This window comes from Lontra canadensis, unplaced genomic scaffold (genome assembly GCF_010015895.1).
Source record: "Lontra canadensis isolate GAN:19392208 unplaced genomic scaffold, GSC_riverotter_1.0 scaffold125, whole genome shotgun sequence".
In the NCBI taxonomy this organism is placed as follows: Eukaryota; Metazoa; Chordata; class Mammalia; order Carnivora; family Mustelidae; genus Lontra; species Lontra canadensis.
Window position 1 is genome coordinate 4,133,716 of NW_022631119.1, and position 16,598 is coordinate 4,150,313.

The 16,598-nt window shown below is 52.6% G+C and overlaps 1 protein-coding gene across 1 annotated transcript in view; it reads left to right on the forward strand.

The window, feature by feature from the left end:
* Positions 1 to 16,598, forward strand: part of SIPA1L3 (signal induced proliferation associated 1 like 3) — a 230,045-nt gene that overhangs the window by 154,659 nt on the left and 58,788 nt on the right. The window contains exons 9-10 of the mRNA XM_032842051.1: positions 3,655 to 4,231; positions 10,379 to 10,653. Of these exons, the coding sequence (XP_032697942.1) occupies positions 3,655 to 4,231; positions 10,379 to 10,653 (852 nt within the window). The remainder of the gene's footprint in view (positions 1 to 3,654; positions 4,232 to 10,378; positions 10,654 to 16,598) is intronic.

The following is a 16,598-nucleotide window of genomic DNA, read 5'->3' on the forward strand; positions in this document are numbered from 1 at the left end:
AATCTGTTCCTCCTTGGCCTGTTCAAGTTTAAGTTGTTGGGTTTGGAGTTTTTTTATTAAGATTTTATTTATTTGAGAAAGCGCAAACGCAGGGGGAGCCATAGAGGGAGAAGGAGAAGCAGGTTTCCTGCTGAGCAGAGAGCCCGATGCGGGGCTCAATCCCACGACCCTGAGATCATGACCTAAGCCAAAGGCAGACGCTTAACTGACTGAGCCACCCAGGCGCCCCAAGTTGTTTGATAATCAGTAGTGAACACCTGTGCTGGTGCTGGGCCTCAGCTAAGCTCCAGGTGGCACCTGCTGACGTGGCACTCCTGAACTGGGGGAGGATCGCTGTACCGTGAACAGTGGAGGTGGCGATCAAGGGATCTGGCCTGACCAGCCTCGGATGTGCAGGAGCTCACTCAACGGTGTCCTGCCCGTGCTCTGGTCCCTTCCAGTCCTTTCTTCATGGGACAGCCACAGTTATTTTCGCAGATCGTCAGTCTGGTCAGCACTCGTTGTGAGCACTTGTGTCTGTCATGGACCCTGAAGGGACAGATGCCTCTCTTGGGTTTTAACTGAGGATGAACAAACAGGCTGCTCGCAGGGGGGCCTAGGTCAAGGGAACCAGTATAGGAGCGTGAGGCATCCCGGAGCCAGCAGCAGCAGGGACGCAGCACCCACCCCTTTGGCGAGATGAGGGCGCAGAGAATGGGCGAAGTGTGGCTCCAGTAAGAGGGGCCCCCAGACAGGAGCTGTGGCTGTGAGTTGAAGGATCAAGGACTGCAGCCACTGCCACCAGCCCAGCAAGAAGGCCCCAAAGAGAAAGTTATCTGCCAGCTTTTCTCTCCTGTCACCTCCTCTTGCTTCAGCTGCTTCCTGTTGGCAGAATTCACTGGAAGCCGCAGGGCATGGGAAGCCAGGTGAAGGTGATAACCCGCAGAAATCCACCTTCCAGGGCACTGAGAATGGCAGAGACCACATCTGGGGGTTTAGGGAGTGAATAGCGAGTCCAGATGGTCAAAGCATGGCAAGCTTTCCCGGTCAAGATGAAAAGCACTGGGGCGCCTGGATGGCTCAGTTGTTAAGCACCTGCCTTCGTCTCAGGTCATGATGCCAGGGTCCTAGGGTCAAGCATCGGGCTCCCTGCTTGATGGGAAGCCTGCTCCTCCTCTCTCACTTCCCCTGCTTGTGTTCCCTCTCTTGCCGTGTCATTCTGTGTCAAATAAAATCTTTAAAATATACATAGATATTTTAAAGGTATAATAATAATATATATAATATATTATGTAATATATATTCACTCAAAATTAATACATATTACATTCCATAATATATGTTATGGAAAAAAAAAGATGAAAAGTGCTAACATTCCGTCAAGGCCCTCTGAGGCCTGGCTGCCATCCTGCTCCTCACTTTCTGGGCTCAGACCATCCCAGCCTCGTCTTTCCCAGTCAGGCCTTGCACCTGCTGCACCCCCTGCTTGCAGAACCCTCCCCTCAGCCCTTCCTCTGGCTCCGATCCCAGCATACATAATTATCACTTCCTCAGAGAGGCCCTCCTGGATTCCCCATCTACATTGGGTCCTTCTTTTGTTTTGCCTGTACCCTATTCACTTTCTTTTTGTAAGTGTGTGTGTTTGGTACACATCTGCTCCCAGATTAAAAGTTCTGGGGGTCAGGGACTACTCTACCCCCAGTGCCCAAGAGAGGGCGTCCCAGAAATGCTTGTTTCATAGAGGCAGGAGTGTTACACTGGCCCCCCCCCATGTCACGTGGCAGGCGGCTAAGGGGCTGGGAGTCGGAACCTGAACAAGCCTTACACCGTGTTCGGGTTTCATGGCATATGTTTCAGTCAGGAATCTCATTATTTAAAAATTATTTTACAGTTTGGGGAGAAGCATTGGGAAATCTCTCCTAACACTGTGCTCACAAGGTGACATCTTTGTGGAGGAGACTACAAAGCTCTTTAAGAAAGTCGTAGCAAGCTGACTGCTCACGCATTTACAGGGACTCCTACTGGTTTTAATCATCACGGAAACAGCCTAGCTCCAGGAGTCTCCGCTGCCCCTTTACACCTCTTCCTGGAGAGTCCTATTCCCCTGCCCCCGGGTGGTGACTGAGAGGGGCTGTGGTCTCTCTGGCTACCTTAAGAAATCCACTGAGTCTCCACTCAATCAAGCCCTTGGAAGGACATGTCGGAGATAGTCATCGAATCTTCTCCCACCTCCCAGCTCAGGGCCACTTCCCAGGGGAGGCCTCAGTGGTTGGGGTGCCTGCTTACCTCTCCTCCGTTCCTCCATGTTGCACTGTCCCCTGCTGCCAGCTGCTGATTTCTGACCTGTCCAGGACTGGAGCACTGGCAAGGAAATGTCACCGGACTGTGAGAACAGCTGACCGCAAGTTCCCTGGGCTGTGCAGGGGCTCCTGGCCCACCCTTCCGGGCAGGGGGCCAATGACCCCAGGCTCCTCCCAACTGTCCGTCACCTCGGGAGGCGCCTGCTGCTGGCGAGGGTGGATGCAGGCATCATGGGGCTCACTGCCAGCTTTCTCCAGAGATGTTCCTCCCCATGGGCTTTCTCTCTGTGGTTTGCGTGGGGAGTGAGGGGGCTCACTGGTTTGGCAGAACACATTTTAGATCATTTCCTTTTTACTTTCTCACTCAGTGGCTATTTGTTTCTGTCACAGTAGCACCTCAGCCAAAACTAAAGTAAGAAGGGTCTCTTCAAACTTCTCATTACAATGAATTTTCCAAGACAAGCTGTATAGAGATGATTTACATGTTAAGTAATGTTACACAGGTGTGTGAAAGAAGCAAATCACAGGGCACCCGGGTGGCTCAATTGCTTAAGCATCTGCCTTCGGCCCAGGTCATGATTCCAGGGTCCTGGGATTGAGCCCCACATCAGGTTCCCTGCTCAGCAGCGAGTCTGCTTCTCCGTCTGCCCCTTCCCCTGCTTGTGCTCTCTCTCTCTTTTTCTTAAATAAATCTTAAAAAAAAAAAAAAAATCACATAAATGTCCCACATCAGTCAGGCGTTCCCACAGTAATGCTTAACAAAGCACCCCAAAATTCAGTGGCTCACAGACACTAGCACTTTCTCTCTGGCCAACACATCCACAGGTTGGCTGAGGTCTGGCTGGCCTTGGCTCCAGGTCTGCTGCGGGTATCCCTCATCCTTCTAGGCCCCTGGGGGGCATGTCAATCTCACAGAAATGGCAGGAACATAGGAGACAAGCCCACCTCCCTCCCCACCCACTGCATTTCATGCCTTGCTTGGAAGCCATTGGCCAAATCAAGCTACGTGAGACCAGCCCCAAGATCAGTGGGGTGGGCATGTACCCTCCATCAAAGATGGAGAGGGAGGGGTGAATTTTTGCCAAACTATAATCTATCACATAGTTTATATGTAATATGAGAGTAACTGAAGTGGAACAATGCTAGGAGAATTATTCTTGGTACATTAATGGACGTTCTGACATCTGTCCGAAGTAAACATGCACGTATGTGCCCTAAGGCTGTCTTGTTTCCAGTCTAGTTGGCCAGCAACTTACTAGATAGATGTCAATTTCCATTCTTAAAAAGCAAATTCCTATTTCTGATTGCATGTTTTTTTCCTACTAAAGAGAACCTCAAGTGCTTTTTTTTCTACCACCTATTTCTCCCTCCTCAGTATGGCTGTGACCCGATCCAAAGATGCTCCTCCTTTTGGTCCCCCGATCCCCAGTGGAACCACATTCCGCAAGTCTGACGTCTTCAGAGACTTCTTGCTGGCCAAGGTGATTAACGCCGAGAATGCTGCGCACAAGTCGGACAAATTCCACACCATGGCCACCAGGACCCGCCAGGAGTACCTCAAGGACCTGGCAGAAAACTGTGTCTCTAACACACCCATTGACTCCACTGGCAAGTTCAACCTCATCTCGCTGACCTCCAAGAAAAAGGAGAAGACAAAAGCACGGGCAGGCGCTGAGCAGCACAGCGCAGGGGCCATTGCCTGGAGGGTGGCAGCTCAGGACTATGCCCAGGGCATAGAAATCGACTGTATCTTGGGGATTTCTAATGAGTTTGTGGTGCTCTTGGACCTGCGCACTAAGGAGGTAGTGTTCAATTGCTACTGTGGGGATGTCATTGGCTGGACCCCAGACTCCTCGACACTCAAAATCTTCTATGGGCGAGGGGACCACATCTTCCTGCAGGCCACAGATGGCTCTGTGGAGGACATAAGGGAAATCGTCCAGAGACTGAAGGTAAGGGGAGAGCTCCACAATGGTGCAGCTCTTCCATGGTTTGGCCGAGGCCTTGGGGAAGCCCTGGTGCTCCCAGCCCCGTGATTCAGGCCAGGTCACTAATTGGCCCCAAGGAAGTCAGAATTGTCACTTACACACTGGGGGGTCTCTTGGGCCCTGCAGCCTGGGTTCTTTCTGGGGACATTTCAGGCCAGGGATCCAGGGCTCTTTATGCCTTCAACTTAGGAAGACAAAAGATAGGTTTATTCACTGTGGATCTTGATAGAAAACACAAGTGCACGATTATGTTCAAAATGTAAGGGTACTTCTAGAAGAAGTAAAACAGAATGAAAAGCTTCCAGGCCATTAAAGGTTTGGGGCATAAACAGGGTGGGGGGAGTATAAGAAAGCATGGTAAAAGAAACAGTTACATAGGAGGAATAATTCCACATCCGTAACCACGATAAATGTGAATGGCTTAACTTCCTCTATTAAAAGACAAAGATTCACCACCTGGGTAAAGTCTTACCTTGAGCTCCTAATAGACAGCTCAGGCTCAGACTGTTGGCCAAACCAAGAGTGGCACATTGGTTTCAGGTTATAGCTTCGTAGGTGGTGGCCTGAAGCATTGCTGAGAAGCACTGGGGCCACATGTGAGCCGTGTGGGAAGGAATGCTATCATTGACGATGGGCTCCCAGTGGGTTTCACAGAAGGACACGTCATGCGTGTGAAATAGGGAAGGGAGCCTAACATAGACACAGGTTCTGGCATCACAAGTCCTGGCTTCAGGTCCTGGCACTGCCACTGGCCAGCTGTTACGACCTTGAGCCAAGTTCTTAACTGCCCTGTGACTGACATTTTTCAGATGTCCCTGTCTGAAAAATGGAAACAAAAATTACCCTACGTCATGTGAAAATTTTAAGGATTGGATGAGTTATGTTACCCAGAGAAGCTTGCCTGACTCAGTGGGCTGTGACCTCCACATGCCAGTGCATTCACCCTTTTGGGCCTTTGCATTCTCTCATTAAGTTCAAGTTGGACTGATGGAGCCCTTCTCTAAGCTTCCCTGACCCCAAAGTTCATGCTCAGTGTTAGACAGCAACCTTGGTTATGAGGTCCAAGAACCAGCGCCTCCATCTGTTTTGTTCACTTGCTTATGCCCTCTGCATAAATCAGGGTTGGCACATAGTAGGTGTTCAATAAATACTGATCGGTTGGTCAGTTGAAGGAGTTTAATTGAACCCTGAGTGTGTGCTGATAAGTAGCATGCTTGCGTGAGCTGAGTCGTCCGCCCCACGGAGTGTAGGTACTGTTCTTGTCCCCACTTGACAGGACGAGATTGAGGCTCTGAGAGGTATAGACTCTTGCAGAAGGTCATGCAGCCAGCAGGTGGCAGACTGGGGTCTGAATCCAGGTTTTCCTGACTCTGAAACGCATTTGTGCCCGAACTCAAGACTGGTAGCTAACTGCTTGCTCAGTGTCCCCACCCGGGTGTCTCCGAGCCCCTGAAACAATATGTCAGAGAGCAGCTTCCTGCTTTTCCTCCACTGCCCCCAGAGTTTTCCTGTCTCCGCAAAGGGCAAGTCTATCACTCCATTTGTCGAGGTTGGAAGCCTTGGCATCTGCCCCACTGTTCTCCTCTCACTCCCATATCCCGTCTGGCAGTGCCACCTCCAGTGGGCAGACTCCAGATCCTCTTCCCCTTCCACAGCCTCCCCTAGCCTCTCCTGGCCTCCTCAGTCACCTCCTCACTGGTCTCCCTTGCCTCCAACCTTGCTTCCCCATGGTCTGTCCTCAGTAAGGCAGTCCAAGGGATCCGATCCTATCACTGCTTTGCCCAAACCCTCTGCCCCCTCTAGATGGAACCCAGAGTGCTTTTGGTGGTCTCTGAGACCCTATGTGACCTGGCTGCCTGTCAGTCTCTCTGCTCTGGGAACATAGACCTTTGCTGCTTCTTGTATGTACCAGGCAGGCATCCAGCCTCAGGGCCTTTGCACTGCCCATGCCCTCTCGCTGGAGCACTTTTCCTGATCCCCCCAGCGGCTTACTTCCTCCTCTCCTTTAGTCGCATGTCACCTTGTCAAGGAGGCCTCATTATATAAAATTGCAACCCCCCAGCTTGGCATATTCCACCCACTTACCCTGCTTTAATCTTCTCTATAGCACTTACACCATATGAAGCGTATTTATGTATTTGTTGTTTGCTGCTGTGTCCTCAGCACTGAGGTTGGAATGCAGCATTCACTCAGCGAACTTGAATGAACTGGCTGCATACTGCCCCGTAGTAACAGCAGAAGCGAAGGTCCGCAGAGGGCTGTCACACCCTGCGTGGCGCCTTGCACAACTCTGCACTTTTTCCTCCCCAAAGCCCAGTGAAGGAGATACCCTTCTCATCCCTGCTGAAGAGTATTCTTCCTCTCAAAATCCTGACAGCAGCTCGAGTTTCTTGAGCAGTGACCATGCCGGGCACTGTGCCAGGTGACATGTTTTACCCACATCCTCTCTCTGCTGCTCCATCCCACGCCCACCCCCGGCCCTTTAGGCAGTGCAGCGGCTTACAGCCCATTGCCCCAGCTCCCCCCCCCCCACAGTCTCTGTGCCCCAGAGCCCACTGAGCATCCAGGTGGCCAGGATGCAATGACGTAAGCCATCTTCTGTGAAGGGACAGCCCATCATACACGACTCACGACAGCAAGTCTGCTTTGCCGAGTCCTCCAGGGGAAGGAGTCCACGCCCTCCCCAACAGAGCTAGGATTCAGACATCCTTCATTCGTTAAGTCAGCAAGTATTATGTGCGTCTTTCTGAGCCAGGCGGTGCTGGGACAGCAGGGACCGTGCTAGGCCCTGGCTGCCCTCCTGGGGCTCCCCTCTGAGGCAGAAATTGAACAAAGAGTTACAAGTGCCAAGAGGTTAAAGAGGGAGTATTGAGCATGCCAAGGGAACCTGTCTTGGGGAGAGGTCTCAAAGCCACAGGTCAGATGCAGCCCTAAGACCTATTTGGTTAATTACCAAAGCTTGACCTTGAGAAGATTTCCCGTGTGGGTAGCTCTCCATGACCTCTGGCTATGCTGGGTGCATGTTGGCACAGGGCAGCAGGCAGCTGAAGCAGGCCCATGGGTGCCCCCTTTCAGTGGGGGCACAAGTATTCTATTTGACCACAGGCCTATCAGCTTGCTTCTCATTTACCCTACCCACCAAGTTCCCCAGCTGGTGAGCCTGGGCCAGGGGGTTCCCTGAGGAAACAACTTTGAAACTGAGACAAAAGTAAGAAGTTGGAATCATCCTGGTGCAGAGTGAGGGGGAAAGGAGCAAAGGGGACAGCGGGGAATGCAGCATGGAGGCCAAAAGCAAAAGTTAAAAAAGTCAAGTCTGCACAGGTCTTATATCTGTAAGATAAGCAAATCAGTTGTACCTGCCTCACCAGTGAGAGATTGGAGACATTAGGCCTATGAAGGGCTTAGTCAGAACCTGGCACACAGAGGTCAGTCCCCAGGAAAATTAACTTTAAAGGGGGGACTGGGGCAGTGTGGCCGCATGGCGTGGCACATGTTCCTATGAACCGATACGTGTTTGGTCTCCTGTGTTTGGCTCCCTGTGCCAGGGGCCTTTCTGGAATCTTGGAAACATCAGGAGTGCTTCTGTTCTTCAGTTGGGGGTTCCTTAGGTTCATTAGAAAAGCAAAAGGGATGGAAGTTGCAGGACCACAGAGACTCCTGACCAGCTCTCCCTTCCCTATCCAGAATGGTCCAGAGCAGCTATAGTGGGGGGTTACAGACTGGGCTGCTGAGAGAGAGACTGAGAGATCCGGGAGATGAAACAAGGTGGAGTTTATTTCCCTCAGTTAATGACCTGGTCACGGTGGCAGGGACAGCTCAGGGACTTCCGTCCCCTCCGTCTTGTGGCACCTCTTTTTCCTTCCATATTGCTTGGTACCACTCTATAGGGACGTCCCTGTGGGCAGGAAGGAAGGCGTGAGTGGAGGGCAGGAAGTTTTATTTGGAAGAAAACGAAGTAGAAGCGCCTTCACATCTGTCCTCTTGGCCCCAACCAAGTCATGTATCCCAAGCCAGCTGTGACAGAAACAGAAATGCAGGCCTCCTCTGGGTGGCCACGTGCCCATCCAAGTCTGTTGTGCTGTGGGAGGTCTCATCACCAAAAGCAGGAAGGGAAGAAGGGAGGCTGGACGGCAGCTGTCAGGCCTGCCGCGGCCTCCAGGGAGGTGGGGCCCTCCTCATACCCCCTCCAGGGATGGTGTGGCCTCATTGGTCACCGGCGCAGACACACGGGACATTTCTCTGTCACCCGCAGCCAGATTCTTTGGCCACAAGGGTGACCACTTCATGGGTGAGAATGGGAACTCCCAAAAGCAGAATGGGCTAGGACAGAGCCAGTCACAAGTTTCCCATTCAGTGCACTGAACACTAGGCTTTCCTTTCCAACCAGTTTAAACTTCTTAATTCTGGACAACGTCAAACAGCCACAAAGGAGGACTCAACCTAGCAAACCCCCAGGCCATCACCAGTCCCCTTGGCTGTCAGCCAGCCCATGGCCACTCTCGTTTCTTCCTTCCCTCTTTTCCCTTCCCCTGATGATTTTGAAACAAATCTAGGACATCCTATCGTTTCATCTGTACATATGTCAGTATTTCTCTCAAACATACAGCCTATTCAGAAAACAACTGTTTTGTCATTACCATCCACCGAACAGTCACAGTAACTCTTCAGTGTCCCATGAACAAGTTGGGCTGGGAAATCAGTTGCTGGATCTTGATCCAGAATTGTGGAGGACAGGCTAGGAAAGGATACAGTCTCCCAGCCCATCCCAGGGAGGAAGGATAAGTACTGTTCTGGGGTGCAGTGCCGGGTCCCACGTGTGCCCCACACTGTGCAGACTGTCGCCTTCTAAATCAGATGAGGTTACAGCCGCAGGTGAGTGCCTCCCCATCCACGTTCTCGTTTCCGGCCGCCCACGCTCAGCAATGTGGCTGATTTGGGTTGCAAGGAATACGTGTGTGTAAATGGAGGCGTGAGTGTGTAGCGTGGTTTGGGACCTAAAATGTCCTCTCGGGGCATAGTGGTCAGAGAAGGGTGAAAGCCCCCGCCGCAATGGGTCCGTCGGCGGCAGCATCTCTAACCACGGAATGGCTTCCCACCAGTAACTGGAACTGTTACGTGTTCTCTTTCCTTAATGCAGTTTCCAGGGAGTGTAGACCAATCTTGATGTGACTTGTTCAGCAGCCGTAGCTGTGGCTTGTTAAGTTAATCCTTTTCTCCCAAGAAGAGAAGGGGATTCCTAAGGACACGCTGAGGGACCAGAGTTCTCCTTGACGGGTCCTCTTACCTATAGTCATACGTGGTCGTGGTAACAGTCACACACAGAGGAAGCAGGGAGTGAATTGGAGGCAAGGCCTGGTGTGGTCTGGTCAGCTCCAGGTTGGAGGACGGTCTGAGGAGGAGCCTGGGGAAGGGGTTTTTCTTTTAAGAATGGCACCATGAAGTAAAGAGTGAGGCACGAACCCCCAACCAGAGAAGATCCCAGGATCTCTGGTCCGCTGCTTGCCCCGCCTACTTTGGTCAGAGTCACTGGGTCAGGATGAAATACTAGCGGCTTAAAATAACAAAGATTTGTCTGTTGCTCACACTCCCGTGTCCAGCTTAAGTTCAGTGGGGGTCTCTGCTCCACATTGTTCTCATTCTGAGACCCCAACTGAGCACAGACAGCCACTCTCTGGAATAATCCCAATAGCCATGGCTGAGGGGAAAGGCCCACAGAGGGTCTTGCGCCGGCAGTGAAATGCCCCAGCCTGGATGACGTGGCAGTTCCACTCACAGCTCATTGACCAAAACAAGTCCCAGAGCCCACCCCCCACAAGGGGGCCAAGAAGTATAATCCCACTGTAGCTAGCCCACGGAAGGCTAGGGGCATTTGGAGAACAGGGCTCATGACTGCCATGGTCTCCGCCAGCTAAGAAGCCACGTGGTTGCCTATCCACGTGTCTTCGGAAGTCAAGAGCCCAGGCTGGGACTAAGTGGGTGTTTGTGCTCCTATATCCTGACATCACCTGGGAGGTCAGGGTCTTTGGCCCTCAAGGGGGGACATCTGTGCAGGGGTCATCCAGAGCTGGCCCCCAACAGCTTCGGAGGCTAGATCCTGCCTGTTGCCTACAGGTCATGACCAACGGCTGGGAGACGGTGGACATGACCCTCCGGCGGAACGGGCTCGGTCAGCTGGGCTTCCATGTGAAGTATGACGGGACGGTGGCCGAGGTGGAGGACTATGGGTTTGCCTGGCAGGCCGGCCTCCGGCAAGGCAGCCGACTGGTGGAGATCTGCAAGGTGGCCGTGGTCACACTGACCCACGATCAGATGATCGACCTCTTGCGTACCTCTGTCACCGTCAAGGTGGTCATCATCCCCCCTTTCGACGACGGCACGCCCCGGAGGTAAGGACGTCTGCCTTGCAAGGTGGGAGCCAGGTGGTGGGATGGCAGCTTCCAGAATGCTGGCCCCCAAGGTCCTTTCTCAGCAGGAAGACTGGTGACCGGGAGAGTCAGCATCTGGCAAACACCTGCCAGATGCCACTTAATGGTTGAAGCTCTCCAAACGCCACTGTCCCCATTCCATGTCCACGAAAGCCCCATGAGGTGGGTCTCATTTTCTAGGTGATGTGCACAGCGTTCAAAGTAGCTTGCGCCGAGGACACACTGTGCTTGGTACACCGCTTCAGCACAAGGTGCGAGCTCCCTTCAGAGTGTGCTGGGGGCCACAGGGACCAAAGGGAGTGAGCGTCCGCTCCCTTGGAGTTTGTGTTCGAGAGGTAGGGACAGTTAGTAATTACATAGATACGACACAGGACCAAGCAGTAATGAGGTTTAAGAAGAAGATCAAAGCAGGCTGTATAAAGGGCCTGCAGCATGGTGGGAGAGCTGCTCACGGGTCAGGCAAGGCTCCCGGACGAAGGCAGCCACGTGGTCTTGTCTGGGCCAGGGGCTCCCCAGCAAAGCCTGCATAGAGTCTCGGGTGTGTGAGTGTGTGCGGCTCATCCGTCTGTGCAGCATGGAGACCAGGGTGACTGGGAACGGGTGAGAGGTGGGGCAGCCTTCCGGGGGCCTCACGGGCGTGGGAACAGACTTGGGTTTTTTTTTTTTTTTTTTTTTTTTTTTTTTTTTTTTTTTTAAAGATTTTATTTATTCACTTGGCAGAGAGAGATCACAAGCAGACAGAGAGAGAGGAGGAAGCAGGCTCCCCGCAGAGCAGAGAGCCCGATGCGGGGCTCGATCCCAGGACCCTGAGATCATGACCCGAGCCGAAGGCAGCGGCTTAACCCACTGAGCCACCCAGGCGCCCCCAGACTTGGGTTTTATTCCACATGTAGTGGGAAGACAACGGAGAGTTTGTCTTGGTTTTTTTGTTGTTGTTGTTTTTGTTTTTTTAAGATTTTTTATTAATTTATTTATTCAACAGAGAGAGATCACAAGTAGGCAGAGAGGCAGGCAGAGAGAGAGAGGAGGAAGCAGGCTCCCTACCAAGGAAAGAGCCCGATGTGGGGCTCGATCCCAGGACCCTGGGATCATGACCTGAGCCGAAGGCAGAGGCTTTAACCCTCTGAGCCACCCAGGCACCCCTGTCTTGTTTTTTTAATGGAACACTTCCAATGTATCAAAAGTGTACTGAGCCCCATTTCAACACTTAACCAACACTGGGCCTGTTTTTTTGTTATTTTTCAAGTTCTGTACCTCCCCTCCCCTTGGATTATTTGAAGCAGTCCCAGTGATTAGACCGTATCTCTACCCAATAAGAACCTCTAAAAAATTAGGACTATACTTAAAATTTTTACCAGTAACTCAGGATCAACTATCCATCAGTGTTTACCTTTCTTTTGTATCAGAGAGATCTTTTATAGAAAGAATTGTTTTGTTAATCAGGCTACTCCTGTTGTATTTGGTTGATGGGTCTCTTCAGGCTCTTTTAATCTACAAGCTTCCTTTTCCTGCTTTTTTTCCCCCCTTGGAATTTATTTTGGGAAGAAACCCGGGTTACATGTTCTCTGGAGTTTCCCACTTCCTGCATTTAGCTATTTGCATCCCCCTGGTGTCCTTTACCCTGTTCGTCTAGCACATGGATTTCCTATTTTTGATGTAGAAACTTGATCCAAATCTGGTGAGATTTCTTCTGGTAACAACACTTCTCAGGTGTGTGTCGCGAGGCACCACGTGTCTGGTTGTCCTCCGTGAGTGGCCCTAAGGGCAGAGGGTTCAGATGGTGGCACCTGACCCGTCATCATACACTGTCCCCCTCAACAGCTATGTGTCATTATTGCCTCTATCAGCTATTTCATTGTGGGTCACAGAGTAGCAAGTACTGGTCTCAATTCCGTCATTCCTTCTTCATTTATTGGCTGAAATCTTTCGGTAACTATTTGGTTACTCTGGGGTAGAATTTTTCAGATAGGGAAGGCAGGGTAAATGCTGCTTTTATATCGGTGAGTCAGTGCCCTAGCGACCTCCAGCAGTGGCCAGAGACAGAGAGAATCACTACATCTCAAGCACTGGGCACACAGCTGCACAGAGGACAGTCAGGCCTTGGCCCTCGGGGAGCTACTGAAATGGATTAGGGGAAGCAGACAGCAATCAAGGGAATGAGGTGATTTCATACAGCAAAAGCGGGAGGCAAGTGAGTGTCATGGGAACGCAGACTCTGCAGTGACATTACCTAGGGTTGACTCTCAGCTCTTCCTCATTGTGAACCGTGGCCCTGGGCCAGTGGCCTCATACCCTGTGTCTCAGTTTCTTCATCTGTAAAATGAGGGAGGTAACAGGTCCGTTCCCCAAAGATGGTGTTGAGTTTGGAGAAAAGCTTTGCAAATAAAGCACATAGACCAGCACTCAACCTGGAGGGGGCGCTCTAGAGACACCAGCTGTGAGCTACTGGGTGTGAGGAAAGTAAAGAGCGCAGTCTGACTTTGGAGGGTGAGGAGGAGCCAGAAGAAGGGCCTTGCAGGGACTGAGTGGCCATCACAAAAGTGAGGACAAAGGCCCTGGGCTCGTTGCCAGGCCGCCAAGAGGGTCTGGAGCAGAGTGAGCCAAGAGGAAGGCTGACATGAGGTAACATGTGACCCCCCCCCCAGGGCTGGTGTGACCCTCACTTTACAGATGAAACACTGAGGCCCCTAGGGGACCCATCAGTTGTGCAGAGTTGTACAGCTCCTCAGCGGCAGACAGTCCTCAGTCCAGGTTCCCAGCTGCGTCGGAAAGTCCGTGAGAGCTGTGCGCATGCCCGGTTGTGCTTGCTCCACCCGCCGCTTCCTGCTTGCTCTGGACTTGGTCTGGGGCAACTCTGAGCATGCCTCAGCCCTGCCCCAAGGGCTCCATCTGTCCTCACCCCCCACCCAGTCTCCCCTTGGGACTCCAGTCAAGCCCCCCACGTCCCCGTCTCTCAGCCCTCTGATGGCGCCACGGCCCAGCCACACCTGCTCCGGGCTTTGCAGGGGCAAGTCGAACCGAAGCAACTCCACAGGCCAGCTCCCCAGCAGACTGCCCCCCCCTCACTGTGCCTTGCTCTGCACACACCCTCACACCCACGTGTGTGCACACGATAAGCCAGCCCTCCTGTCCGACGACTCTCTGTGCACCGGAGGCCACAAAGACATCCCTGGATCTGCAGGTAGGGACCAACAGAAGCAAAAGTAAAAGTCTGCAGGCTCCCTTCTCTGGCTTTGGGGAGACCAGGCTGGAGAGGGTGTCACTAGACACAGGAGCCCAGTTCCCTGCCCTCATTCGGAGAGAAGCTATCATCCTACCTCCCTTGGCAGAGCAGCCACAGAAACAGGATCTCCTGTTTGCAGGGGCAGGTATGGGTTGGGACTTGCGTGGTTTTTGTTGTTCTTGAAATGCAGAGGGGTCTGGCTGACCTCATTTGCAGAGCTGATCACCCCAGCTCTGGGGTCTCTCCCAGCCTCTTGCTGCAGCCCTGGCCTCCTGGGTGGAATGTCGAAACAAGCCCTGAGGGGGGACACACGGGGATGGGCAGAGATGCTCCCGCTGCCGCCAACAGGGCTCTGTATGGTGTACCTGGAACCCACACTCCTCAGACACCGAATGGTAGAGTGGCTCATCCACACACTCCCAGGCCATCGGACAGGGCTTCTCAAGTGAGCGCTGCACCACTGTCCATAGCTGAGCTGGGAGAACGTCCCCCAGCCTGATAAGTTGGTCATCATGACGTCGGCCACTTGCAACAGGCCAGGATGAATGCTCTCGTCTCACTTTCTATGCCGCTTCCTGATGGGGAAGGCCATCTGGGATGCTGTTGTCCCCTTCATTTGGACTCTGGAGCTCTGGTCAGGGGGGTTGGAAACTCCTCCCTGAGAAGGGATATTGAAGCCCCACAGGTGAGGGAGCAGGAGGGGTAAGAAAGGAGGCGGTGAGGAGAAGAGGGCTCTGGGCCCAGGGGCATCCTCTCTCAGACACGTGAGCCCACGTGGCTGAGGCCGGAGGGCGCTATCTGCTGTGGCATTGCTGCCAAGACTAGAAGCAACCTAAGTATCCAGCCGCGCTGGGTATTCAGCACCCACTGGCTGAGTAAATCCCAGGTCATCGTGTGATGGGATAGTACTGGATTGTTTAAAGGAAGTAAATTGAATTTGTACCGAGAGGGTCTAGTAAGAAATATCGTTAGTTGGGGGACCCGAGGGGAAAGCCGGATGGCTTTTTATTTCTGTTTTAAATAATATTTGCATAGAAATACCTGCCTAGGATACTTCTGAAAGAACATATAAGAAACTGGAAGCTGTGGTGGGTTCTGGGAGGTGAAACCGGGAGACGGGGAGGACCTTTTTGTCCCACTTTCACCAGCTTTGTCTTGTGTCAAAATCATCACTAGCAGCTTGGTAAAAATGCAGATCCCCAGGCCCCCAGCCCAAGGAGGACTCTGACTCCTGTGGGCTGAGATGAGACCCGGTGTCTGCATTCCTCTGCTGAGCTCTCAGGGTGGTGTGGGTGTGCTGGTTCTCAGACCAGATTTGTTCCAGAACCCCAGCAGAGTGTGGTTGGACTTTAGAAGGTGGAAGGGAGACTCGGCCTCTGAGCATGTGGGAACAGCAGGCAGACTGGCCACAGAATCAGCTGGAGAAGGAGGCAGTGCCAAGTCCCCTTTGTTAAGCACCTGGCGGGCACCAGACTTTGTCCTAGTGCCGTGGAACACCTGCAGCCACCACTGTCTTACAGATGAGGAAACAGCTTCCGGAAGGAAGTCCTTCACCCAGGGCCATACGGGCTGGGGTCTGAATTGGCCATCTGGCCCAGAGCCCTGGCTCCCCACCACCTGATGCTGCCTTCAAGATGCCTGGATAATACTTCCCTCTTGGAGATCATGCGCAAGGGCTCCTGGCCAAAGGCCATGTTGTCAGTAACTGGGAGAGAAGTCCGGCACCCAAGAAATCTCACTGGCTCCCAAACCAGTCTTTAGTGGCCCATGTGGATAGTGATTAAAGTTGTGGCCTTTGGAGTTAACTTAGTATATTTAAGTCCCGTTTCCCCCTCTTACTGGCTGTGTGACCTTGGACAGGTTACTTAGGTTCTCTGTGTCTCAGTTTACTTCTCTCAGAAGTGCTGTTGTCAGCAGTCGGGATTCTGGTTCCCAACAACAGAACCAGCTCAAGCTTGGTGAAGCAAAAGACAGACTTCCCTGCTTTCTGTTCGTGACAGACAAGGAGATAGAGTGAGATTTAGACTGGGCCCGATGCAGGGACCCGGATGCCCTCACCGGGAATCTTCATCACCTGTCTCCTTTTCCTAGCTTGCTCTCATTCTCTTGGGACAAAGGTGACCCATCCTTCTTCCCAGTTGCAGCATAGGACTCCCCAGCACAGCAGCTCCAGTGAACCCCAGATCTTCACCCATTAGTTCCAGGAACAGTTCCAGAGTTGATGCCATCTCCACTTGGCCACACATGGGGCACGGGACAGTCCTGTGCCGATCCTTGTGCCCAGGGGAGGGGGAGGAGAGGTTTCTGATCAGCCAGGCCTGGGTGACATTCTCACACCTGGAGCCAAGAAGTGGGGTCTGCCCCACAGAACACACAGACCTGTTCCCCGATGTAGGAGCTGAGCCGGCCGGAGCTGCAGTGCCGTGATGGTCCCCTCATCCACTTACGCCTGGGTTCTGCTGGACATGTGTACTGTTGTCATTCCTCCTGTGGTACCTGGTGAGGCGTTGGCACCTACCAACCCAGAAAGATTGCCAGAAGGAGCTCTGACCCTAATGGTGCAGAAGGGCACAGCATGTTGGGCCCAAAAGCCCCAGCACCTCCTTGGGTCACCTTCTGAAGACTCCTCAGCAGCCATGTCCTGAGCCCCCAGCCACCAAATCCAACTCATCTTTTGCCAGTC